This window comes from Taudactylus pleione, unplaced genomic scaffold (genome assembly GCF_031769625.1).
Source record: "Taudactylus pleione unplaced genomic scaffold, aTauple2 ptg001382l, whole genome shotgun sequence".
In the NCBI taxonomy this organism is placed as follows: domain Eukaryota; kingdom Metazoa; phylum Chordata; class Amphibia; order Anura; family Myobatrachidae; genus Taudactylus; species Taudactylus pleione.
Genome location: NW_028285782.1, coordinates 272,960 through 299,016, shown reverse-complemented (window position 1 = coordinate 299,016; position 26,057 = coordinate 272,960). Strand labels below are relative to the sequence as shown.

General features: G+C 43.3%; 1 protein-coding gene across 4 annotated transcripts in view; it reads left to right on the top strand.

The window, feature by feature from the left end:
- INPP5J (inositol polyphosphate-5-phosphatase J) overlaps positions 1-25,912 on the top strand; it is a 107,380-nt gene extending 81,468 nt beyond the window's left edge. For all 4 annotated transcript variants that reach the window (XM_088463485.1, XM_088463484.1, XM_088463486.1 and 1 more), the window contains 7 exons: positions 2,016-2,127; positions 18,576-18,685; positions 18,826-19,009; positions 20,377-20,514; positions 20,594-20,680; positions 20,787-20,891; positions 22,252-25,912. In XM_088463485.1, coding sequence (XP_088319611.1) covers positions 2,016-2,127; positions 18,576-18,685; positions 18,826-19,009; positions 20,377-20,514; positions 20,594-20,680; positions 20,787-20,891; positions 22,252-22,746 — 1,231 coding nt within the window. In that variant the 3' untranslated portion in view covers positions 22,747-25,912. The remainder of the gene's footprint in view (positions 1-2,015; positions 2,128-18,575; positions 18,686-18,825; positions 19,010-20,376; positions 20,515-20,593; positions 20,681-20,786; positions 20,892-22,251) is intronic.
- Positions 25,913-26,057: the final 145 nt, after the last annotated feature.

Sequence of the window (26,057 nt, the reverse complement as noted above, 5' to 3'; positions counted from 1 at the left end):
TCTGGCAAAAATGGTCCGGCGTACATCCCTATGTGTAAGTGGCTTCATTTAGCTCATTTTAGCAAACACCGCACACACAGTAGCCAAAATATGCATCTTTACCTAACTCTGGGGGATTATGAGTCAGATGGACCTTTGCCAGCTCTCTGCGGCTACTAAATGGGCGTTTTTGTGTTGCAACTGGGTGGCTACCTCGCTGACGCATGCAAGAGAACCGTTTTGTGTGAATGCCATGCCATGGGAGTGTTGTGGGTGTGTAACCAGTGTTGTGTCCTTTCTGGATTATGTGTATGCCGAGGGGAAGCCTGTTTCAGATGATCTCTTGCACCCAGCATGGGGTAGGTGTAAGTGAGATACTAATAATGATGATGGTTTTGGCTGCAAGCGGGCACCCACAGCTATAGCGAGCGGCCAAAATGATGGTCGCGATGGTCAAGACCATCGCAACCATCAGGCTTGCGACGAGACCCTGCGGTAGGGTCTCGCTGCCACAAGCACAGAAGTGCTTTTGGCTCTATCAGAGCCAAAAGCACTCCCACTGACATCACTAGTGATGTCAGTGGGGCCGGACCCAGACGGTAGGCGTTCCCATGGGAATGCCTCCGTCTGGGCAGCCACGCCCCTGGCACACCCACCAAAGGGGGCGTGCTGTCAATCAACATCGACAGCACGCCCTCTTTGGTGCGAGACCCATAACAACGTCTTGGCCGTCGTTATTCGGATCTCCTCCGTCGTGCGCATGCGCACTTGGGCTCCATCGACCCGCTTGCGAGCGCTCAGTGCTCGCGAGCGGGTCAGAATCAGGCCCACAATTCGGTGCTCCTCTATGCAGGAGATGTGCATATAGTCACATTAGCATACCATTAGTAATATACGACGTCTGTCTAAAAAGTTTGGTGAATGGTCTGATATATCTGTATGCAACAAGGGCGCTCATGCGCGCTGACATGCATGTACATGTCTGGACCTGCCCCCAGTTGGGGTTTGCCCGAGGCCGCCAACGCACTACCATTGCATTAATTACAACAGAGTGTCCCGAGCAGTGTGCCTCGAACAGCAATGGAGCTCGTCTTCCACCGATTCCTGTCACTGTGAAAGCATGCAAACCAATCGTACACACATTTTCTACTCACAGCATCCTACCCGTACACTTTCACCAACATTTTGTACGTCTCCATCGCCGATTTACCCAATTTGAAGCAGAACTTAATGTTGTGTCATTGCTCCATTGCTGTTCAACGTATACTGCTCAGGACACTCTGTTGTAATTAATGCAATGGCAGTACGGTGGCGGCCTCGTGCAAACCCCGACTGGGGCAGGTCCAGACATGTCCATGCATGTCAGCGCGCATGAGCGACCTTTTTGTAAGTGTTGCATACAGATATATCAGATCATTCACCAAACTTTTTAGACAGACCTTGTATTCACATGCAACCGCATATTGAGCTGCATGACATTCAGAATCAGGCCATTATTGAGAGGGAGTTTGAGCAAAATAAAATAAGGAGCACTTCCACCCAATAACACTAATGTGACTGAGATCCCTGGTGGTTTAGCTAGACAAGAAAATTGAATCCAGTGCACTCACTTCCAAGAACACTCACAGGATTAGATCAAGCCGCAGTTATACAGAACACTAGAGTGTTTACAATATATGCATTCACATAGCTAAGCGCACCTGAAAGAACTGAAAAATAAATGTGTGAAATATGTCTCTGTATATGACACAAGCTTCAGAATATCAACTCTTTACACTGAAACAAAAAGTGTACATTTATAGAACATATAGTTACACTTATAGGTGGTACAAGTACTATGCAAAACATAATATACTACAACATAAAAACAGTACAGATTTTGTTTATTCATATCAACACTGGCCCAATATGTGTTTTTCTTTTCTTTTTTTCTGTATTATAGCTGTTAGGATTGAGCAATAGGCCGTAGTGTGTTAGTGTTAGTGTATTTCTGTGACATACAGGTGTATCTCACACTTTTTTGTATCTCCCTGTAGCTTGGTATTCTGGTTTGGAGATCTGAATTTCCGAATAGATGATCTAGATTTATACTTTGTGAAGTCTGCCGTTCAAGGAAACAAGCTGTCTCTGCTCTGGGAAAAAGATCAGGTGAGAGGGCATGAAGGATCGCTACTAGTAAGGGACATGTAGATTAGGGAGATACATTTACTGCTGTGGTGCCAAATTTCACTTTACTGTCTTTTTTTTTTTTTAAACCAGTTCCACGTCATATGTGTTTTTGGATGAGTGGTGGTGGGAAGTGTAATATGTGTAAAGCTGAGTACACATCATTCCAGCGTGATATCGCCGGTGATGGGACCCGGCATGCAGCAAGTACATACACACTTGCCAATGCCTGGTCCGATGGGGGAGAGGGAAGTGTCATGCTGCATTCTGCAGCATGACATCGTTAGCAACATCCCCCATCAGCCCTGCAGTATGGCTAACAGACGATGTTGCTAACGACCCGCAGGTGTGCGCATATCATGGGTACACACTAGACGATGTACCCGATGTATCGCTCTGTTCCGCGGGACTAACAGCTGCATTAGACGCTAACCCAGCATGGTATTAGTATTTATTTTATATATGTCTACTTGTCTCTTGACTGCTCACCAGGTAAATCATTAATTGCAAATACTTACACAAAGGACAGCTTTTCTCTGCGGTGTGAGGACTTCTGGGTTTATGTTCCGAGAGTCACATTGCACATGCGCGGCTGTCGGCCTTTGCATTCGCAAACTGCGGGGTGGACAGAGAGGGAACTTTCAGATTTCTCTCTGGGGATTTGTAGGTAAAGGAGCCCCATAGCTGGCGTCGCCTATCTGAGACAAGTTCCGGAAAGTTTTGTGTTCCAGAGCTTGATACATATGGCTTTTGCTGAAAACCTCCAAAAACTTAATTCAGCTGTTGTTTCAGTAATGTGCAATAAGCATATATACAATTGTATGCGGGCTTTATTCAATGTTCCAGTATATACAATGCATTGAATGGAAATGTTCTATTATGAGGTGTGAGCATATGTTTAATTACTGTGTTTGCTGCTAATGCCGACTTGCGTTTCGCTGTCGCTTTTTTTGTTTGCTATTTGTTGGTACCCTTCCATGAATAAGCTGGAGCTGCCATAGTAATTGGGCAAAATTTAGTATAAATCAGGCTTTGTTTTTGTATCCTATTTCATTCTACAGAATATTTGAGATAATAAAAGAAATGAAAATGACATAGACAAAAATGATGGGACCCCATACCTAATATTATGTTGCACAAACTTTAGAGGCAATCACTGCAGTAAAGCGATTTCTGTAGCTCTCAGTGAGTCCATTGCACCTGTCAGCAGGTAGTTTGTCCGCACTCTTCCTGAGCAAAGTGCTCCAGCTGTCTCAGGTTTGATGGGCGCGTTCACCAGACGTCATGTTTTAGCTCTTTTCATAGATGTTCAATAGGATTCACATCAGGGCTCATAGAAGGTCACTTCAGTCCAATGTTTTGTTCTTATTCATTTTAGCTGTGTGTATTGGGTCATTATCCTGTTGGAGGACCCTTGACCTGCGACTGAGGCAAAGCTTCCTGACACTGGGCAGTATGTCTTTCTCCAGAATGCCTTGATGGTCTTGAGATTTCTTTGTACCCTGCACAGATTCAAGGCACTCGTTGCTAGACAAAGCGAAACATTCCCAAATCATAGATTAGCCTCCGTCATGTATCACAGCAGGATTTGATGGTGTTTTCCTTGAAAGATTAATTTCTTTTGTCTGTGAACATATCGCCTGATTCAATACGGACTGCAACAACGTACGCAGATCGACCGATGGAGCGCACTGCGGCATTGCGATCGAACTGCGATCGTCTACACAAATACAAAGCCATCGCAGATCAAGGGATGGGACGTCGGCGTTTGGGGTTGGTGACAGGGGAGTGGTTTGAACGCCATTGCATGGGTGTACATAAATTAGTCACTGCGATGGCATACGCGGCTTGAATACTTACTGTGTGCGACAAGGTTAGCAATTTCTGAGTAAGGTCAGACCTGTTGTAATTGTGTGTGAAGGGCCGATGTTACCGATGTATACGCAGAACTGCATGGTATTGTGGATGTGAGATAGCGGTAGTGGGCGTTTTTAATGCTGGCTGTGCGACAGCTTTGCGATTACATTCATTTGCATATTTTCGCAATAGCGATGGGTAGTGAATCAGGCCGATGTGACTTGCCAAAAAGCTCCAGCTGTGATTTATCTGTCTAAAGGACGATCTTCCAGAAGCATTGTGGCCTGTCAGTATACATTTTAGTAACTCCACTTTCACATTTTTATGATTTTTTTTCTCAAAACTGTTGTCCTCCTGGGGCGGCTTCCGTGGACCCCACTGTCGTGCAAAAATGGTTGAATGGTGCAAATAGACATTGATGTACCTGGACCTTGGAGTTCAGCTTGTATTTCTTTTGAAGTTTTCCTTGGCTCTTTTTCTACCATCCTCATAATCCTTCAGTTTAATATGGGGTCGATTTTCATCTTGCCGCATCCATGGAGGTTGGCTACGATCCCATGGACTTTAAGGGGTTAATCCTATTCCGTGCGAAGGATGTGATGTGCCGTTGCAACAGCGTTAAAACGCTTGCAACAGAACGGCACCTCGCACCCTTCGCAGCCCGACTCGACCCTGAATTCGCTAAACTTTGGCGTATTAGGTTTGCAGTAAATTGCGTCCACTGTCGCGATGACTCGCACCGGCGAGATCATTGCGGCTAATAGGATTGACCCCTATACTTCTTAATATTTACAACTGTAGTCACAGGAACATCAAGCTGCTTGGAGATGGTCTTATAGCCTTTACCTTTACCATGCTTGCCTGTAATATTCTTTCTTATCTCCTTAGATATGACAACTAAAAGTAAGGGTGGTATGGCGCTGCTCGCACAAGAAATAATCACTATTTAGTAGAGACCCTCTGCAGCTGTAAATGGGAAGCGATTACCAGTACCTCCCAAACTGGTACATGCAGAAACAAAAAGACAAGTCGGGGGTTTACTAGCGCTGAAGTCTTATGCTATATGAATTCAGTATACAGCCATAGTCTATAAGTCAGATAAATACATTTAATAATAAAGTAAAAACATATGAGAGATGTAAAAAACATACAATTGCTAATAGATGCAATATAAAAAAACAAATGTAACTGATAAATGTTCACTTTGAAACTGCACATTTATCAGTTACATTTGTGTTTTTATATTGCGTCTATTTACAATTGTATGTTTTTTACATCTCTCATCTCCTCAGATAACTCTCCTCTTTGGTTTCTCTGGTCTATGGCCCTCATTCAGAGCCGCACGTTAACAACAGTACGCTCGTTGCGTTCCGATGTTGACTAACCGCGCATGCGTCGGTGTTACACTGCGCATGTGCGTACGGCAGATTGCGAGCTTTTTTTCTCTCGTTCCTAAAATAGCGTACAGGAAGTGACATGTCAAATGTGATTGACAGAACAGGGCGTTTTTGGGTGTTGACGGGGGTGGAGATGAAAAAACGCAGGCGTGGCGAGGCGTTTTTGGGGCGTACATACATTAGCAGATGCGAACGTCAAATGTGTTCGGATCGTCTCATACGTCACTGAAACATCCGCTTTCCCTTCAAAATGCTCGCACAGCTTAGGGTCAGGATTACTCGACCACATTGGCGATGGCCTTCTCCTCCGTCCCGGGACTCCACGATGGTGCAGCGATTAATCGCGGCTGGTCAGTAAAGTAATTAGTGTTGGATTGAAATCCGGCTTGGTATGTGTTTGGAAAGCAGTTTATTGGGATAGCACAAAAGCGTACGCAGGTGGAAATCAGAGCTGCTAATGTCATGATTACACAATCAATTAGCGTACATTTTTGGGGTTTTATTTTGGCCACAATTTGGTGGTTATGGCCTATTGTAACAATAATGTCATCATCTTTTAATTAGCTCCCCTTTTTTTTGGTTTACTGTGGAATTTGCATCGCTATGTGATTTTTTAAACGTTCCTTAAAGAGGCATTTTTTTTTTTTAAAGAGGGTCAGTTTTTGCGTTTAAGGCCAGGATTAAATGTAACCCATTTGTACAATAATGTCACAATACAATGTCAGTGTTTTGTTTTTAATTTATTGTTTACACACAAACAAATTGCCCTAATATTGTATTGCCTTTTTTTGTGGCCAAGATATTTGATCCAAAAAAAAATATAACATAACTACTAACATAAGCGTAAATACAAAATTTAAAAACATTTCACAAGAAAGGAGAGGGAAGTTTTGACCAGAAAGGAATATGAGCCAAGCACAGAAGGAGTGTGGGAAAAGTCGCCATTGCTGTCACCGTTTTCTCGCCCGTTTGGCTGGGTGAGGGTGGGCGCCAGACCGGGTCCGGGATGCCATCGGGCTGGCCTGTCCAGAGGCAGATGTTGTGGCCTCTGGACTAGGCACAGGGCTAGGCACATTTGGAGGATTGGCTGATGTTGTGCCAGAGGTGGAGGATCCGGATGTTCCGGCAGGAAGGGAGGTCGGCTCCACCATGTGCTGGCGAACGAGCTGCTCCAGGGCATCGGCGATGCGGATGTTGGCCCTGGTATTTTCCGCCAGGGCCTGACCAATGGTCACGTTGGCCGCAGCATTTTGCTCCAGGGCCTCAGCCACCCGTAGCAGACTGGCGTCCATCCTCTGCAGAATCTCCGTATGGCAATCCGATTTAAAATTGAGTTCTGTGAGGAGGCCCACTGCCTGCGAGGGGGCACGCCCTGGACTGGCTTCTGCAGGGTCCTCAGCCGGATGTACTGGTTCCTCCCCTGCAGAGCCAGCAGAAATTCTGCGCCCAAGGCTCCCCTCTGGAGCAGACTCATCCGCCTCTGTCTCTGTTAGGAAATTGGAGAAAAGACTCACATTAGAATCTACATATTGGCACAATAGCATTTCTGAGTTGGTGACATCACAAGACTTACCTTGGCCAACATGAGGAGCCGCAAAGTCTGGCATGTCCGTATCCATGTTGGACACGCCAAACACCTCCACAGCCTGCACACACCCCTGTGCCATCTCTTCTAAGTCTGTCAACTCCAATGACACGGGTGGGACCCCCACCTGTCCCCCTTGCATGCCTAGCCCTGTCGGCAAGTTTTTGTTTGAGACGATATTTGAAGTCTGCCCATCTGTGGAATGAAATTGGAACCATTATCCTTTTTTTACAATGGGGTTTGTTTATAGGATGGGAAAGTGTTTACTTACCGCCGTTTGACATCCCGGGCTAGACGGACATAATCACCCACCCTATTGACAGCAACGGCGACCTCCTCCCACATTCTCCACTTCTGGCTTTGGCTCATATTCCTGGCTGCCTGGGGCAGGATGTCAACGCACTTCTGGATCAAAACCTCCATCTCCTTGCTTGTGAAATGTGGCTGCCTTTTTTTTTTGCCAGCTTTGGCGGGTTGACTGGGGCCAGCAGTCTCTTCCATGTCATCCTCCTCACCTATTTGGGTAAATATGCAGATTTAGCCACTTCACAACTTGCACAATATTATGTTTTAAAAGAATCATTGACACAAAATGCATGAAGGCCTTACCGCCGCAATTTTGACCATTGTTTCCCTGGTTTGAAGCCATGTCTCTGCTTCCAGCATGAAATCATCCAGAAATTCTATGTGATTTCGTGACGTATTTATACATGCGTCCTTAGTTTGCGGCCGCATCATTGATTGTGCGTCCCTATGATTCATCCTTAATTTGTGCGGGAAAATAAACACTATTTATGGCTTGGTGTGTGTGGAGTCGAGGTGGGGTTGTTGGAGTGTTGTCGGTTAAGTGGTTTGGATTTGGTTGTTTGCGGTTGGTGGATTTTGCAGAGTTGGTTTTTTGTTTTTTTTTGCTACATTTCTTTGGTTTTTACGTTCGCATTTTTTTCATTTTTTCCACATCCTTTCCTGATTTGGTAAGTTTTGTGCATTCAAATTTGTGGCCAATTGGTGTATTCTTCTGTTTTGTGGTTCGTTAATTTGTTTAACACTCATTTCATCTTTTTTAGTTTTTTTTGGTTTTCGGACCCAAAGAAGTTTTTTGTGGAAATCTTATATATTCGAGTTGGGTAAGTCCATTTTTTGTCTTGCATTTGCGAATTAATTACCGCATTTTTGACTGTTGGTGTAGCGACTTGCATTTGCGATTTAATTACCGCATTTTTGACTGTTGGTGTAGCGACTTGCATTTGCGATTTAATTACCGCATTTTTGACTGTTGGTGTAGTGACTTGCATTTGCGATTTAATTACCGCATTTTTGACTGTTGGTGTAGCGACTTGCATTTGCGAATTAATTACCGCATTTTTGACTGTTGGTGTAGTGACTTGCATTTGCGATTTAATTTCCGCATTTTTGACTGTTGGTGTAGTGACTTGCATTTGCGATTTAATTACCGCATTTTTGACAGCTTATTCATCATATAATCCAGTTTTGCTTTTCCCTTTTCCATTTTTTGGGTCCATTTGAACCCTATTTGACGTACGGTGTGCAATGTCGTTTTCATCGATGGCCAAATGTGTGTTTCCGCTATTTTCTGTGTTGGCTTGCAACAATTTTTAAACAAAAAAAACACCCTCTAAATTTTTGAAGTCTCATTGTTGGCTTTTTTACAGTTTATACGTATCATGACAATACCCCGGCATGTAAGCAGCTATGGATGGTATCAGAAAGCTAAGTTGTTTTTTGTTACTTTTGGGGTGGGTCAAAAGCCTTACATTGAAAACTTTGAATTTCAGGTAGATCTGGGGCGAATTGTTCTGGCCCTGCTCCCGGAAGACGACCAACCTCAAACTCGTCCCAGGCGTAGGCATCGTAGGCATGCAAGGCCCCAGATATTTCGAACACGTGTCACCCTTTTTGGAATGCCCGATGATGAGGTTTTAAGACGCTACCGTCTACCTCCCAAAATCATCATAGACACTCTCTCATTAATAGAAAGTGATCTTGAGCGGCAAATTGACAGTCCAACAGCAATACCACCACTTACGCAATTTATGGCGGTGTTACATTTATGTGCCTCAGGATCGTTTCAAACAACGGTGGGAATAGTGGCGGGCATCTCCCAATCCTCCTTTTCCCGGATCCTGAGGGCAGTGATGGAGGCACTTTTCAAGCACCTCCATCATTTTATTAAAATGCCTTTGGATATGGGTGCCCTTAGTGTGGCCAAGGCCAATTTTTACCAAATAGCTGGCTTCCCACACATCATAGGGGTTGTGGATGGTACTCACATACCACTTCAGCCTCCAGCACGGCTGGAGGCCATATTTAGAAACAGGAAACACTATCACTCCCTGAATGTAATGGTGGTATGTGATGCCTCCCTCCAGATCCTGTCCCTGAATGCTAAATTACCCGGAAGTGCTCATGACTCCTTCGTCATCCGGCAATCAGGGATATGGCAGAAATTAACCAACCTACAAGCTGGTGATGCGTGGCTTCTGGGTAAGTGGAGACCTTTAGTACATAACAATGTTAAGCTTGATACACAGTGATCCTGATGTGGTCTATTTTTGTTCACAGGAGACAGTGGATACCCTTGCATGTCCTGGCTGCTCACTCCTTATTTGGCTCCCACACCAGGGCCACAAAGTGCGTATAATTCCGCACTTACAGCCACCAGGCAAGTGGTGGAGCGCTGTATCGGCCTTTTAAAAGGCCGATTCAGATGCCTCCACCGCTCTGGTGGCGAGCTCATGTATGTGCCGGATATGGTGTCTAAAATTGTGGTCCTGTGTGGGATATTTCACAACATTGCCATAAGGAGTGGTGTCCCAATGCAGCCAGAGGATGCCTTACCTGAGGATGGCCCCCCCGAGGTTGGTCGAAGGTCAGTATGTGGGGGGGCCATACGCGATGATGTGGTGGCCAGATTTTTTAGGTAAGTTTGAACAAAACTCCAGTGTTTATACCTAATGTGTTTGTGTTTTTTGGCGAACATCTAATTTATTTTTATTTTTCTCACCATCTTCTGTTTGTTCACATAATCTTTGGCACTCCAACGCTCACTACTTCCTGCTACCCTTACCAAACCTGGATCTGGTCCTTTTGGGCATATATTCTGGAACCCATATCGCAACGCCATGTTTGTGGAATCATGTTGGCATGGTCCTTCGTCAACCAGTTCTTGATTTTGTGTTTTTATTTAATTATTTCTTGGTATGTGTTGTATTTGAATTTATCACTGTGTATTTTTTTGGGGAGTGACCAATTTGTTTTCTCTGTTATGTTGTGAATAAATGTTTGAAGAGTGAAATGGTCTTCCTTTTTTGGGACGTTAACAGCAAGTGTAACCAGGTTAACACAAGTTACATTTGACTAAGGGGTAAACCAGTACTGACGCCAGTTGAGCAAAACTGAAATCTGTTTTCAGCTTCCCAATCCACACCAAAAGGAAGCCTGGCCCAACCTTGGGATTTGTAAGATTGGCCTAAGCAGCTTGCGCACCAAGTAGGAACCTGGAAAATGTAGAAATCTGTAATTGACACTACACCCAAAAAGGGAAATGACATTGTTACTGTTATGTGTTTCTGGTGTCTGTTTGACATACAAAGACAAAACACAATCGAACTTTTAAAAAAGGGAAATCCTTGCAGGAACAGTCTACTTATGTCAGGCTAAACTATCTTGGTTTTGGTTTTTAAAAATGAGCCACAACGGATATTTGTCTGAATAAATTTATTTGGAAAATAGAACCAAAAAAAAAAAACTAATGCCGAAGGAGGCCAGACAGCCGGTCGAGGGCCACCAGAAGGCCAATTACATGTTGGCGCATCTGCCCCACAACATCCGCCACCTCTTGCCGACGCCTCTGTTCCTCTGTGGGTGAGAAAAGTGTGTGGGTTAATACAACAATAGGGAATCCACAGAAAAATTTTAAAAAAAAAACAAATCACTCCTAAACCCAAAAACAAAAATAAAAAGGGTGGGCTGGCAAAAATACAAGGCCTAGGTACAAATTCCCACAGGTATGATATGTGTATGCTTAAATCACCAGGAAGAGGTAAAGGCAAACCTTCACAATCAACAAAAGTCAAGCCACAAAAACACGAAGAAAGGCACGACACATGATTACATACAAACAGTTTGTGCTTTAAAAAAAAAAATAAAAAAACATACCGGGAGACAAATCGGGAGCTCCGGCCAAACCTCCATGATCCTCCTCGGAGGATCCGTCATTCCCCAAAGAATGGGGCGGAGTTATGCTGGACTCCGGGGAGGGGGTAATTGGAAGAGGGGTGGGTGGAGGAGAGGGGGAAGTGGGATGGAGGGGAAGGAGGCCCGACATTTCCGGGAGAGGGTCTGGGAAGGATGGGGAGGAGTGGGGAATAGGGGAAAGATTTGGGGTGGAGTGTTGGCTGGGGGTTGGGGAGAGTGGGCGGGAACGCCGTCGGGACGGACGTTGACGGCGGAGTCTTGGCTGTCCCCCTAAAAAATGTCAAAGAAATTGCGTTTAGTTTATGGACAAATCCGGGCAACCAAACAAAAAAACCAAAAAACCAAAAAAAAAAAAAAAATATAGCAGTAGAATTAAAAAATCAGAAATAGAGGGGAAACATGCAGACGCAGATATGAGTACAAATAATAAATAGAACAGACAGGAAAACATGCAGACGCAGATATGAGTACAAATAAGAAATAGAACAGACAGGAAAACATGCAGACGCAGATATGAGTACAAATAATAAATAGAACAGACAGGAAAACATGCAGACGCAGATATGAGTACAAATAAGAAATAGAACAGACAGGAAAACATGCACACGCAGATATGAGTACAAATAATAAATAGAACAGACAGGAAAACATGCACACGCAGATATGAGTACAAATAATAAATAGAACAGACAGGAAAACATGCACACGCAGATATGAGTACAAATAAGAAATAGAACAGACAGGAAAACATGCACACGCAGATATGAGTACAAATAATAAATAGAACAGACAGGAAAACATGCACACGCAGATATGAGTACAAATAATAAATAGAACAGACAGGAAAACATGCACACGCAGATATGAGTACAAATAATAAATAGAACAGACAGGAAAACATGCACACGCAGTTTGCCCCACAAACACAAACATTAAAACCACAATACATAACACTTACTTGCCAGGATCTGCATGCGAAAGCATGCCAGCAAGCGGGGCGTTCGCCGTTGCAGGTCGGACCACCTGCGCTCCAGCTGCCCGATGTTGCGGCGTGAGCCGAAGGACCGCAGGCGGGACCGTACCTCCGCATACGCGGAGCGCTTCTGCCGGTTGGTCATGGGTTGAGGCTGGCTGGTGATCCGGCGATCCATGACCTCCGTAAGCACCAGCAGCTCACGCCTGGTGAATGCGGAGGCTCTCATGATGGCAATGGTGTTTTTCTTAAAAATCATTTTTGATAAAGTGTGTAAAAATTTTCTGATTGGCTAATGTATTTTGGAAATTAACAGGAGCAATTTTATTGGTTAGTGTATGAGTCATGTGTTCGACAGGGCCAGAAATCTCTGGAGAGTTATGATAGGCTTGATGCAGTGACATGCGTAAGCAAATTTAAATAAAGAAATCAACCCAGGGAAATATGCGGGGATCCACAGCAATAGTACAATTGTTTAATTATGGTTCACATGTTTTTTGAACAATAAAAGCGAATGTTTCATCCGTACGTATTCTGCGGGTAAACACAAACACGGACAAGAGTAAAGTTTCTTGCATTGTGTTGAAAAAAAACAAACAATTAAGCTAATTGATACATTGATTGGCATGATACGATTGATGGAGGTAGGCAGAATAAAGGAGCAGGTAATCGACATCTGACAAGGCCACTTCCTGTTTATACGTGTGCGTGCGTTCCTTTCAAGCCATTTCGGGGATGTACGCTCGCTATTTCGTACGCTCGTTAGTTAGAGGAGGGGTCGTCAGAGTTTAGGGAGGAATTTTAGATGCGAACGAAAATACGAGCGAGCCATTGAATTTAAATATTTTTGTACGTACGCCTAACGTACGTGCGCCCGCTTGCGAGTGGGTCTGAATGAGGGCCTATGTTCAGTGTGGTTCAAACCATGATACCAAACAGCAGAGTGACTATTTTTCTCCATTTCAATAGGCTGAATAACTAATTAGAAGATTGAAGACATGTGATGCTAATTCAGAACCGTAATTAGTTTGAAATATAGGTGTTTAATTGTGTTAATTGTGTTTAACCTTGTGGTAACATCAATGATACAATGTAGCGGGTCCCAGCATAGACTTCAGTGAAGATTTCTCACCATTGAAGTCTATGGGGAGACACGCTGACCGCATACAGCCAATCAATGAGCTGCTACGACGGAGATGCCCGCTGATTGGCTGGCGGCTCCTTCAATGACGGGGCACTCGTGTGCCCCGGTCATTTGCGCGGAGTAAAGGTATGTGTACACACACATACCTTTACTCAGCCCGCTTGGATTCGGGTACACACTTGTTTTTTTTTTTTAACCCTTTGGATGCCTACTTGGAGAAGAACGTGAACTACGCATAGGAGAGGTGAGCATGGATTTTTTTATAGGTACCCCTATGGATTACTTTGGATACTAGGTGAGTATGTGTGATAGTGAGTGTGCATGTATGTTATAATAAAATTTTACTTTCATGGTGTTTATTTACGTATTGCTTTGGTTGCGGAACTACAAGTGCCAGCGGGCCCGTAATACCCCGCATGCTGGTATTTGTGGTTCCCCGAATACCAGCGTGCGGGGGAGACTTGCCGGTATGTGTGGTTCCACAACTAAAGACAATATTTAACCATTGATTTTACACTACACAGTAACACTATCAACCCGGCACCCACCGCCCTAGGGTGCTGGGGATAGCCACGGGCTATCAGCCTAGGCCAGGGGTGTCCTGGAGAGGGGGACCCCTATATTGGGCTGACTAGCGGTCAGGGCTGATGCTGTGGCTGGGGGGCCCGGTGAAAGGGCTCCCCTGGCTGTGGCATCAATCCCCCGCTAGAAAGAGTCTGGAGTTGGTTTTAAATATACTGGCGGACCTCACAACATTTTTTTCACTGTATATTAAAACCAGGTCTGGCCCTGCTTCCTGGTGCTGGTTCGTAAATTACGGTGGAACCTTATTCATTTTGTTCCCCATAATTTTAGGAACCAGGACTGGCTGGCAAGTCTGGGGCTGGTTATGCTTTTGGGGGGGGGACCCTATGACATTTTTTTTTTCAATTAAAAAACTCTATATTTGACGTATACAGGCAGAAATATACACAAATCACACTGAACTGTGTATGTTTCTGCCAAACTTGCAGCTCAGGAGGTGGTCTATTTGAAACTTCTATTTCACAGTGAGTTTGCTACAATCTCACACGAGATTGGAAACTCGATTCTTTGTAAATTTGCGATTTGCTTCTTTTTCATCTAAAGTACTTCCTATTTTGGCCAATGGTGAGTTTTTTCGAGTTTGCAAACTCACATGAGTTCTAACAGTGAAAAAAGAGAACTCACTTCCAAACTCACTCGAGTTTGTCTTCAGTAAATTTGCGAGATAAAAAAAATGCCAAAATTCACGTGAGAATGCCAGCTCACCAAAACTCACACAAACTCGACTCTTAGTAAATTTACCCCTTAGACTTCAAAGCATATAGAGGCAGTACTAGGGTACATAAAAGGACAGCAATAGTCTCAGCATAAAGTGATGGGACAGTCACTTCTATTTCAGGAGGCTCCTGATTAGTGATCAGAAGGACCTCAGCATCAGCTAGAGGATGATCAGAGAAGATCACACTATCTAGTCCAGGATAAGTAGCACTTTCTGCAGGGCTGTCTTCTCAAGAAAATTGGGCACCAAGGGGGATGAGATGAAGAGTTGAGCAGCCATTCCAATAGAAGCAGGTGTCCTGAAGACTCAGGGACCAATGTATGTATTACATATACACAGATGAAGTGGTTACACTTACAAAAGTGCCCTGTAGAAGCAGGTGCCAACAGTCTAGGGAATCAGATGTGCATACAAAGTAAAAGCAGCTGAATCGCTAAGCCCTATAATTGGTGACAGGTCTAGTCCACACTGCCAGCTACATGTGATCTGTGGGGCAGCACAGCAAGTCCCATGAAAGTTGGTAAACAGAGAGTTCCAAAAATTTTGTCAATGAAAAAAACACTGCCAGAGACTACAGACCTTATCAGAGGCACAATAGAAGGGGATCCTGCATTTGCTATATGTTGGCAATCCACCATCAGTCGGGACCACATCAAGCAAAAGCAAGGGGCCCCCAAAGCAGAAGGAAGATAGCACTCAAGAAGGGCATCAGCTCATTTAGAATCCCCCTAGCAGTCTGCACCAACGACACCAAATTGAGGAATGAGGCTATTTCTAGATGGTCAGGGGCAAGCTGAAATGTAAATGTCTGCTGCAGGTTGGAGGTCCCACAAGAGAAGGTTACAGCTGTGGGTGATTAGCCCCAGTTCTGCATATTAGATGTAGTGCTGCACTCTGAAGTAGAAGGTGGTTCCCGGGACCTAAGATCCAGATGGAGGGAGCCAACCAGAACACCTGCTCTACCCACTCCAAGACAGTCAGGAGCCCGCGTGTCAAGGTTACTCCAACTCTAAGCCGCATCCAAGGTACAGACAGTGACAGCACTGCTGGTCCCACACCCTCATGTGCTCAGGAGGAGAGTCCTCTTTCCAAGTAGGTTCACAGATCTGCACTGCCGAAAATCACTCCAACCAGATTATCGTGCTGTGCTGAGTTGACTGCAGTCACTACAAGTTGGTGAGAGAGGTTAGGTATAATTGGGAAGAAATCTCCTGTCCTAAAGTTTTAGCGCCAGATCAGATGTCCTGGCGGTCACAATTTCAATTTCACCTGACTCGTCGTGCTTTGTGGAAACTGATGGAGTGTTTCAGAAGGTAAAAACAATAGAAAGTGAGATTGCACTAGATAGATAGCAGGCTCTCAGGACCATGAATAACAAGCAGTCATACTAGAGGCCCCTTCCATCGGAAGTCGCCACAGTACACTTCGTAGTGGGGTGGATACATAAGGACTGGATGTCATCTAAGGTACAAGTAGTATTTCACATTTACAGTATTTGACATGGAGTATCTGTGATCTTGATCACAGATTATTCACCACATCAGGAATTGGGACCCAAAATTTGTCTTTTGGTTCTCTGCTTCAGTTGTTTGCCAAATATGCAGTACATTCTCCCTGGAATTGCATATTTTAGGGTCACAGAACAATGGCACAATGACACTTGGGTCCCCAATTAAAATATAATTTGTCTTAAGCTGACCATACACTGAATGATAACCTTTCAAATTGGGCTGATTCACAATAGTCTTGAACGATTATTGTTCAGTGTATGTACATGAACGATAAACGTCCATTGCTAGAAAGCGGCAAAAAAACTGTTGTGATGATTGCTTTTCATTTTCCAACATGTTTGTTCTTTCAGTCCGTCGTTCTGCCGTTTTCCTTCACTGCACTTAACATTGTGCCCAAACATTGTTCAGGGTATGGGGGTCTATGTACTAAGCAGTGATAAGAGACAGAGGGAAAAGTGATAAGGAAGTGATAAGGTGCCAGTCAGTCAGCTCCCAACTGTCATCTCACAGGCTGTGTTTGAAAAGGCTGGCACCTTATCACAGACATATCACTTTTCAGTCTGTCTCATCACTGCTTAGTACATAGACCCCATAGAGACACTCAGTTATCTTTGAAATCACTTGTAGGTGTTGGTCAGTTCTTATCATTCAGTTTGCATGCGATGCATCCGGCATGAGAATGCCGATGCCGGAGTCCCGACACCAGTCAGGATCCCAGCGCTGGCATCCTGACGGTAAGTAGTGGAGTTAGGGTTAGGCACTTAGGGAGAAGGGTTAGGTTTGGGCACTAGAGGGGAGGTTAGGGTGCGAGGAGGGAGGGTTAGGATACTTATCAGATCGGTGTCTGTATCTTAAACCTTTTGGGATGCCGGCATTGGGATTTTGACCCCCGTGATCCCTAGCACCGGCATCTCGTACCCAACCCATGCATCCTGCCTGTCATCGCATGCATGCTGGCGTTAATCGCTTAAGACAGCTCTCCGATAAGTGCTGACCTTTGTGATAGAAGGACTTCTGGGTTTATGACCAGGGAGTCCCTCTCTGAAGCGTGCGCCGTGGGGGGTGCTGGGAGGGATCCGATTGGATCCCTCTCAGAGCACTTTGCGAAAGAATCCCATAGGCTTCTATTGGGCAACAAAAAAAAATGAAAAATAGGCGCTCATATGAATAAATTAAAAAACCTTTAAAATGTAACTATAGTATAATAGCTGCAATTGAGCTGAGTGCCTTGTGATAGCACCCATACACCACACTATATACTGTAAGTGTAGAGAAAAAAATAAAATAACATTTGCCTCAATTGCACTAATAAAAATGAGCCACAGGAGATCTAATTATGGGAAATCACAATATTTAATATGTAATAAGTAATCCTCTAAATTTCCATATAAAATATATATTGTTATATATAATGCACAGAAACAATACACATAATGATATATGATGTGGAGATATGAAGCCTCTTGAAATCACAGAGTCAAAACTCCATGCAAAAATAAGAAAAAACAAAAATAATAAAGAAACACTTGTATGAAATCATGGGGAAAAAGAAGAAGAAGCCACTCATAGGTCAGATATCACAGTCTGATCCTTGTCTCATTGAACAGTCTGTATGTACTCATCCAAATGATGTGTGTGACGCGGCACAAAGTACCCTCTACACGGCCCGTACCAACAGGAGCAGTCTCTCAGCCGGAGAATGAGCTGAGAGGAAAGCACAGCTGCCCGCTTCCGTGAGCTAAAGTCTCTGCTCCTGCTTGGGGTATCGCTACATATGTCAGCACTAGTGCCGCTGTACTCACAATAGTATAATATTTGCCAAATGCAGTCACACTTCAATCAGCAGGTCCAGTCTGTCAGCCGCTAACCGGTTTCGCTCCTAACTGATCGGGAGTTTTTTCAAAGAGTCTTGTGTTTGGCGTAACAATATATATTTTATATGGAAATTTAGAGGATTACTTCTTACATATTAAATATTGTGATTATCCATAATTAGATCTCCTGTGGCTCATTTTTATTAGCGCAATTGAGGCTAATTTTATTTCTATTGGGCAACGCCATCTGAAGATGGCGCTGACCATCGGGTCTAAGCTGTGGAAAGTTTTGCTTTCTTAAGCTTGGTGCATATGAGAAATACGATTAAACCCCCGGGGTTTGACCGCATTTTTTGCTTTGATGCATACCGCCCAGTGTATGGCCAGCATTATTGTGTGAACCCTGGCTTCAATTTAGATATTGGTGCTATATTTTGTCACATTACCTTATCATTATGTGAATGATCCCTTATTTATTTCCATATGTCATTGGGATTGTTTGTATGATAATACTTTTAACCTATTTTGTTACTGTGTATCTATTGAAATCTATTACATATGTTGTTTTTTTCTAAAAGGAAGTCATTCTTGGCTAGAAAAATGTAACAGATGTTAATCTTGCTTACAGCTGAACATGGCGAAGTGCTATGAGCCTGTACTGTCTGGGTTTATGGAGGGGCCTCTGACCTTCCCTCCTACGTACAAATATGATGTGGGGACCAACACATATGACACTAGGTAAGAAAGTGCATATAGCTACAGGGCTCCTTCCAAAGTTATAAAAGGCTCTTTTTGTAATGTGATATTGTGACTTGAAGCCTGTCCAGTATAGTGTACTTATATTTCTGCAGTGTATAGATCATTCATTTCTTCCTCAGCTCTAAAAAGAGAAAGCCCGCCTGGACTGACCGCATTCTATGGAAAATGAAACATACAATTTCCCAGCCAGACCCAAGCAGCACTGCATCCAAAGATCTATCAGTGTCACTGCTCAGCTACGGGAGCCATATGCACTACACAGAGAGTGACCACAAGCCTGTCTCTGCTATCTTCTCTGTGAAGGTGAGACTGCAACTATTATCACACAGTAATTCCCCAGTGAATGACACAATCACAAAATGACACATCTACTTCTGTATTTGATTACGAGTGAGCAAAGAAATAACTGTTCCACCGAGGTAAGCACTGACCAATCATTGCACACCAAGGGAAGCACTGACCAATCATTGTACACCAAGGGAAACACTGACCAATCATTGCACACCTCTATGAGGAGTGCTGGTGAGAAGTCCTGGCAGAAGTATTGCCGGGAAGAACAGGAATGGTAGATTGCTGGATAATGACCATGAAAAAGCTAACAGTATAAGGAGTCATTGGATCCAACATAATTTTCATGAGGGTAGGAGATCTAAGCAGATGATATATGGATATTATAAACAAATGTTATAGGGAGCCATAACATGACTGAAAAATCTGTAATTATATAGAGTTTTGTTATGGACTTGGTATAGATGGAGCACATTTCCTCAGGACATATGGCACACTGGGGTGGCACACGAATCAAGTATGTGTCCAAATTTGACCCTAGTCATCACTAGAAGATGAAAGACCCATTCCCCAAATCTTTAAACCTAATGACCTTGTCAAAGAATGGGCAGAAATTCTCTTTTGCTGTCAAGCATATAAAGAATGTTGGGAATGGAATTTGTACAGCCTAATGGAGTAGTAGGACCTGGGTTCCATTTTATAGCTGTATTGTTGTTTCAGCTTCTACCCAATCTTTGTTATAGCTGCAAAACTAATTTTATAACTCCATACGAGTAGATTAGTCCACATATTTCAACCGATGTGGGGTCTAAGCTACTAACAGCCTTGGGTTGCCGTACAATTGTAGTAAAGAAGCACATCTCCATCTCAGTGAAGTGTGCTTTCAGTCCCAAGGCTGCAAACCACATACATGAGGAGCTCACACACAAAGACCGGGGATTATGGCTTTCAAGGAGAGCTTCTACACATTTGCTCCTCAAACAGGAGTGCCAAGAGCTGGATCTGTGCCAGTTGGCAGGGGGGGGATGGTGTACCCACACCCCATTCAAAGCTGCACCATTGCAGAATGTAATGAGTGCCTTGATATTCTCAATGGGGCGTGCCTATGACCCTACATATTGGCCATGCCCCCATAGTAATGACATCTCTGTCCACAAGTACCTACTAGTGAGCTTTTTAACTGTGATGAATAGTAGTACAGGGAGTGGTGGTTGGAAATAAATGGAGTGGAAGGATGTATTAAATAAATTGGGATTAATTATCATTTGCAGAGGAAACAGAGAAAGTGACAGTTTATATTTCAAGCTCTGGTATTAGGTTATATTGACCTTTATTAATCATCATGTTTTATTGAATCTTTTTTCCTATTTGTACCTCCTCAGTTTTCAGCCTCTCTTGTTGCCCCACTGGTACACATTTGGGTACGGGATGAGTGGCTGCAGCCTGGAGATGCCCGTGTCACTTACCAGTGGTCTCCCATATTCATGAAGAGCTCCTGGGACTGGATTGGACTTTATAAGGTGAGAAACACTGGGAAATTTCAATGATCCTACCAAATCCCTTCTATCAGTTTTGCAACTTGTTTTATGTTAACTTCAGGTCGGATTTCGGCATCATAAAGATTATGTTTCTTATGTGTGGGTGAAAACTGAAGACGATACAGATGGAGGACGACATAAGTACCAGGTTCTTAACTTATGTATTCAATAAAAGGGTATTAGATCAGATATACAGGAGATTACAGTACAGTCACCATGGTGTGACATAGCGGCATCTTTATCTACATTTTCAGGTGATGTTTAGTGAAGAATCGCTACCCAAGGGCACTGGTGAATATCTCCTAGGTTATTACAGCAACAATATGGCCACCTTAATTGCTGTTACTGAGCCCTTCCAAGTGAGTACTTGCCTTTTTCTCTGACTTACAATCGTAGGTTGCTAAACATTTAGATCCTCATCTAAAGTTGCACACAAATGTCCAGTAAATGTACGTAGGAGAAGATGTACTCAAAGTTCTGACTTCTCTCAAGATTCAGTCAATAACTGTTCTACTTCTTTCATGCAGCAGTACAAATGGAAATGACAAGTAATACAAATATACAGTCAGACACTCATGTAATATAGCTTATATTATATAGTTGCAATGCTAATATTAAGTAGAGCTGAAGAGCCCAGTCTGCAAATAGCCAATCAGATGCTGCTAAATAGTGTTGCTGATGGTTGTCTTCATGTTCGAACATCCTTGCAGCAGCCCCACAAAGATATGCCTCTTAAAGGTTTAACTGTGGATGTTTCAACATGTAGATATGTTGCATGTATGTGAACGTGCCCTTACTAAATGAAGCCCATAGGAGTATATGTATTAAGGAAAATATAGAGAAAAAAGCGCCACATTTTCGCTCTTTCCTCTATATTTGCCTCTTGACCGTTGCATAAAGTGGCGTTGTGGCGACATGAGGAATCGGATTAAAGTGAGGGTGTGCATGCATGGCAATGAGATTAATCTTTACAATGTGACCATGTGGCAGGGGTCTGGTTTTGAACAGAGCTGCATTTTAAATTAAAACTCAATGTGGTAGGTTTACTAAAACTTCTAAAAAGAAGTAGAGGTGTTGTCAATAGCAACCAATCAGATTCTAGCTATAGTTTTCTAGAATGTACTATATAAGTGATAGATAGAATCTATGGGGAACGCCTCCTTTTTTCTTTTTTTAAGTAAATGTACCCCACAGTGATGTCACTAGGGAGTGCAGGCCACACCGGGTGACACTAAAATATCAGAGCTGCTCTACTATTTTGGTGCCACCTCCACCATCGATGCAGCGGTGATGGATGACACGTGCATGCGTTTGGCAAGCTCCCAGTGTGACGAGAATGGGGGCATGACATGCAGTCACACACCTAAAATGGTGCACATCAGGGGGCATCGACTCATGGTCATAAGGCCACACCCACTTTTGCACGCATGCGCCAAAGGTGCTGCACTGGGTATCACCACCCATATTGACGCCACTGGTACCCCACTCTCATATAAGATTCCGCTCTGCCTTTGGGCTATGTGTACAGCAATAGCTAGTACTTAGAGCCCCAGTGCATGGTAGTTTCTGTTTTATTTTTCAAATATGTTTCAACAGTTTCTTCCTGGCCTACAATTTATTGAAACTCAACATTTCTCTTGTACTATAGTAATTACTCAGTTTACACTCTTCACCTGTCTGTGTAAAACTATTTCTCTTTATTTCTCTCCCCACGCCCAGATCTCTCTGCCAGGTTCTGAAGCAAACTCTTCGTCTGACAGCTCAGACTCCAGTTCAGAGGAAGATAATAGCACACAAGTACTGCTCCGACCCAAATCTCGCAGCCCCAGCCCAGCCAATGCCCGGTCCCCACGGAGCAGAAGCCCAGCCCTTGCACGTCTCCATGACCTTATTCTTCCCAGCTCGTCCCGTCAGAAGAGCCGCAGTCCATCCCCACATAGGGCCAAGAGTCCCAAACATGAGAGGCCTCAAAGGCCCCGATCTAGGGATCCTACCCGTGAACTGCAAGGAAATAAAGTGCACAGTCCTCTGGTGCCCCACACCATCTCTGTGCCCTCTGTGAGGCCTGAAGCTGTGGGCCAAGGCTTCAGTCCAATCGTGACATCTCCTGTCTCCCCTAATTCACCTCGGAGAGATTCCAGCCTGCGAGTCCCTACGCCCTCAAAACCAACAAACTCACAAAACCAAACTCTGAGCCAGCAGAAAGCAAAGTAGAGAGGGGCTTGTGTGACCCTTTGCACTAGGATAAATGTTTATTACTTATCTGAAAGTTAGGCAGTAAAAAAGAGGTATTTTTTATTACATATAACTTGGTGTCACTATGATATGTAAACTTCAAATCACTACAATACTCAGAGATCACCACTAGGTGTCATTCTAACCTTATTACAATTGGCATATAACCCACCTCTCAAAAATAGATACTTCACACCGTTTGTGCTATAGTAGGATTATCACATTGTTTTGCCCAAGCTGGTAAATTGGCTGTTTATTCTGGTACTTTAAAGAGAAACCACTATTAGGCAGAGGTTGATATAACTATCCTCAGGTTTCAATTAAGGGAGGAAATGTGGGGATGAATTGAGAATAGCTATACAAGTGGACAAGTGATTCTATGAATTTATTTAAATATGGAATATACTATTATTTATGACACTGATGCTGTAATGATAATGTTAATATGTATTGTAATATGGCTCATCAATGTAGCTTGTCATCTCATTTTTTAGAGGAAGTTTGACCCCAACCCCAAAATGCACTGATCCTTCCTTTGTCTTGTTTGGTCAGAAATGAGCCTCACTGATCACATGCATTCTACTACTGAATTATTTATTGTGTAAGGCAAGCTGGCTCAGTGGGTATAAAGACAGTCTGCGCCTTGCACCAGTGTGCGCACTACACAACCATAACTTGGAAAGTCATTTTCTTTTGTGTTAATAATTAGTTTTGCATTTCTAGTATAGTATTTGTCTGGAGTACAAAATACCCTTCTATGTTTATGTGGTGTAATACACATGACACGGTAAGGGCCTGTACTCTGCAGCAGGTAAGTGCACATATTGTGGAACCAGGAAACACATTGTCCAGTTGTGAGTATGTGAAGAGGGTGCTGCCCCCTGTGTCTGGTCTGTATGGGCTGCATTATTTTGTGTATAGTGGATTGTGGAACCCTCACAGATATAAATGTCTAAGCAGGAAGTCAGCACTTTGTAGGAGGAATTTGTACATACGAAATATCATTGATGGGTTTTTAATGGGACAAATAAAAAAATATTTACATTTTTGGAGTGATGATATACATTGTACATATATGTTACATATTTATATAAACATACATACATTTTGGAACAAGCCAAAAACAGTTAAAATTTCCATATTTAAACAGGGGCCTTATTACAAATTGGACCCCAAAGGCTAATTTCTGAAGTAGGCATGATCCCTCTTACCCATATTTCTCCTCCATCTCTAAATTACATCTATATGCACAAATTGCCTCTATGCCTGAAGGGTTTACAGTCATTATGTCGATATTCACAATGTCGACAACAGAATGTCATAATGTCGACAGTCCGTGATAGGGTTAGGCTGCGGTTAGGGCTATTCGCTATGCCGACTGTCAACATCCACAATGTCAATATTCTGCCAATGCAGACATAGTGAATGTCGACATTTGACATGTCTACATTTTAAATGTCGTCATTCAGATCATGTCAACATTTTGTACTACACCCATCTAAAGAACATCCAACCAGTGACGTGTGGTGAGGTCAATGGCTGGTGAGGCACACATGGAGATGGGTCTGAGTGCTGGGAGCCTGTCTCACCCCCTACTCACTGTAACTCTCCCCTCACTACACTAAGCTTCAGTGTCCATTGATTCTCCTACCTGCATCACCATCTTCTCTTGCTGCTGAGCTCCAATCTCTAAACACTGCAGTGCACTTCCTGGACACATTACACATCCAAGGTGTCCATCAGTGCTCAAGGCACACCCCCACACAGAGGCATGCCTCTATTTGCTCTTTCTGTGCAGCTTACTGCCCATGGTGTGGCCCCGACCCCTGCTCTGCAAGTAGTGTCTGACTATACAGAAGCGAGGCTGAGCTGTTGCTGCCTCATCTCGTCTCCTTGCAGTCCCAGGGAGCTCCACAAAGCTGGTGAGTGTTAACTATAAAAATTATTACAATAAACAAAGAAGATGTTTATAAGTTATAAATATCTTCTTTATATTATTCTAATCATTTTATATCAAATCTCAGGAGAATGACAGGGCCTACACTGACTGCATGTCCCTGCATCCAACACCGCAACACACTTTTATTCTCAGTAGCTGCCTGATGAATTATTTTTGCAGCCAAACTCAGACATGTTTTTTCTAAACTCCAGAGCAGTATTTCAGCTTCTGTGGCAATAAATAAATGTTACACTATAATATATAGAAAACATAGCGTTGTGTCTGATTTTGCGCTCAGGGCTCCTGCTCACTGGTGTTTTCAAATGCATTGTACATGGGGCTGATTCTAGAAACCGTTGTATCTAGTGTCACCATAACCATTGGCATTTTTTATGTTGCATTAGTTACGGAATTATACTTATTCCCTATTCTGCATTAGCCACATGTAAATGCCTCGGGAAGGGGGCTGTAAAACGGATGTAAGAACACATCTTACACATGTTTGTTTGTGGGATGCATTTTTACTAGCATTAAAAATGCCAGTAATAGACAGTGAGTGTGAGGATAAGGAAACTCAATGTTTTCAGCTTGGCATCAGAAAGTAGTATAGCGGTTATCATTGTGTCATAGTGCACAATCATCGGAAACATTTCTGTGATACCATTAAGTTCCAACACTGGTCCTCACCCTTGAACAGCTCATGTTTTCAGGGATCTCTGACTGTGGTACTTTATAATAGGGGTAGAAGAGTAAAAACAAAGGCATTATAATATGATTATGTGTAGATACATAGTAAGAGATTTATTTTTAGGAATAGACATGTCTGTCTGTTCAGGTGTCAGCATTAATTAGAGGTACTAGGCAGCTCATTATTGAACGGAGCTATGAAAATATTTACTTGGACATGACCACATATGTGCTACAACTACTTGCTCACAAGCCATATACTATAAAAATCATGTTCTATAGTGGGGTCAGTGGAGGGTGGTAGGAATGGTGGGGTCCATAATAAAAGTCTAGGTGAATCGCAGCTGTCACAAAGGTCACCAGTTGGTCAGCCCTGTTCTGGTCTCATAGGTTGTCCAGAAATCCTTTTAATTGAAATCCATATTTCTCAGTAGCCTCTTCTTCCAAGTACCTGTCTGTTCCTGCTGTCAGTTATTTTCTTTGACTTTCAATAAATTATGAATTATTTATGTGAATATATGGCATATTGTCCTCCAACTATGTCTTTGTGATTATTATCATTTGGACCGTGACTTTCTATGTTTAGAGACCTTATTTGTCCGTTTCCTGAGAACAGAGTGCCCTATTACTCCTGAGGCTTGGCTATCTTCTGCTTTATGTCTGT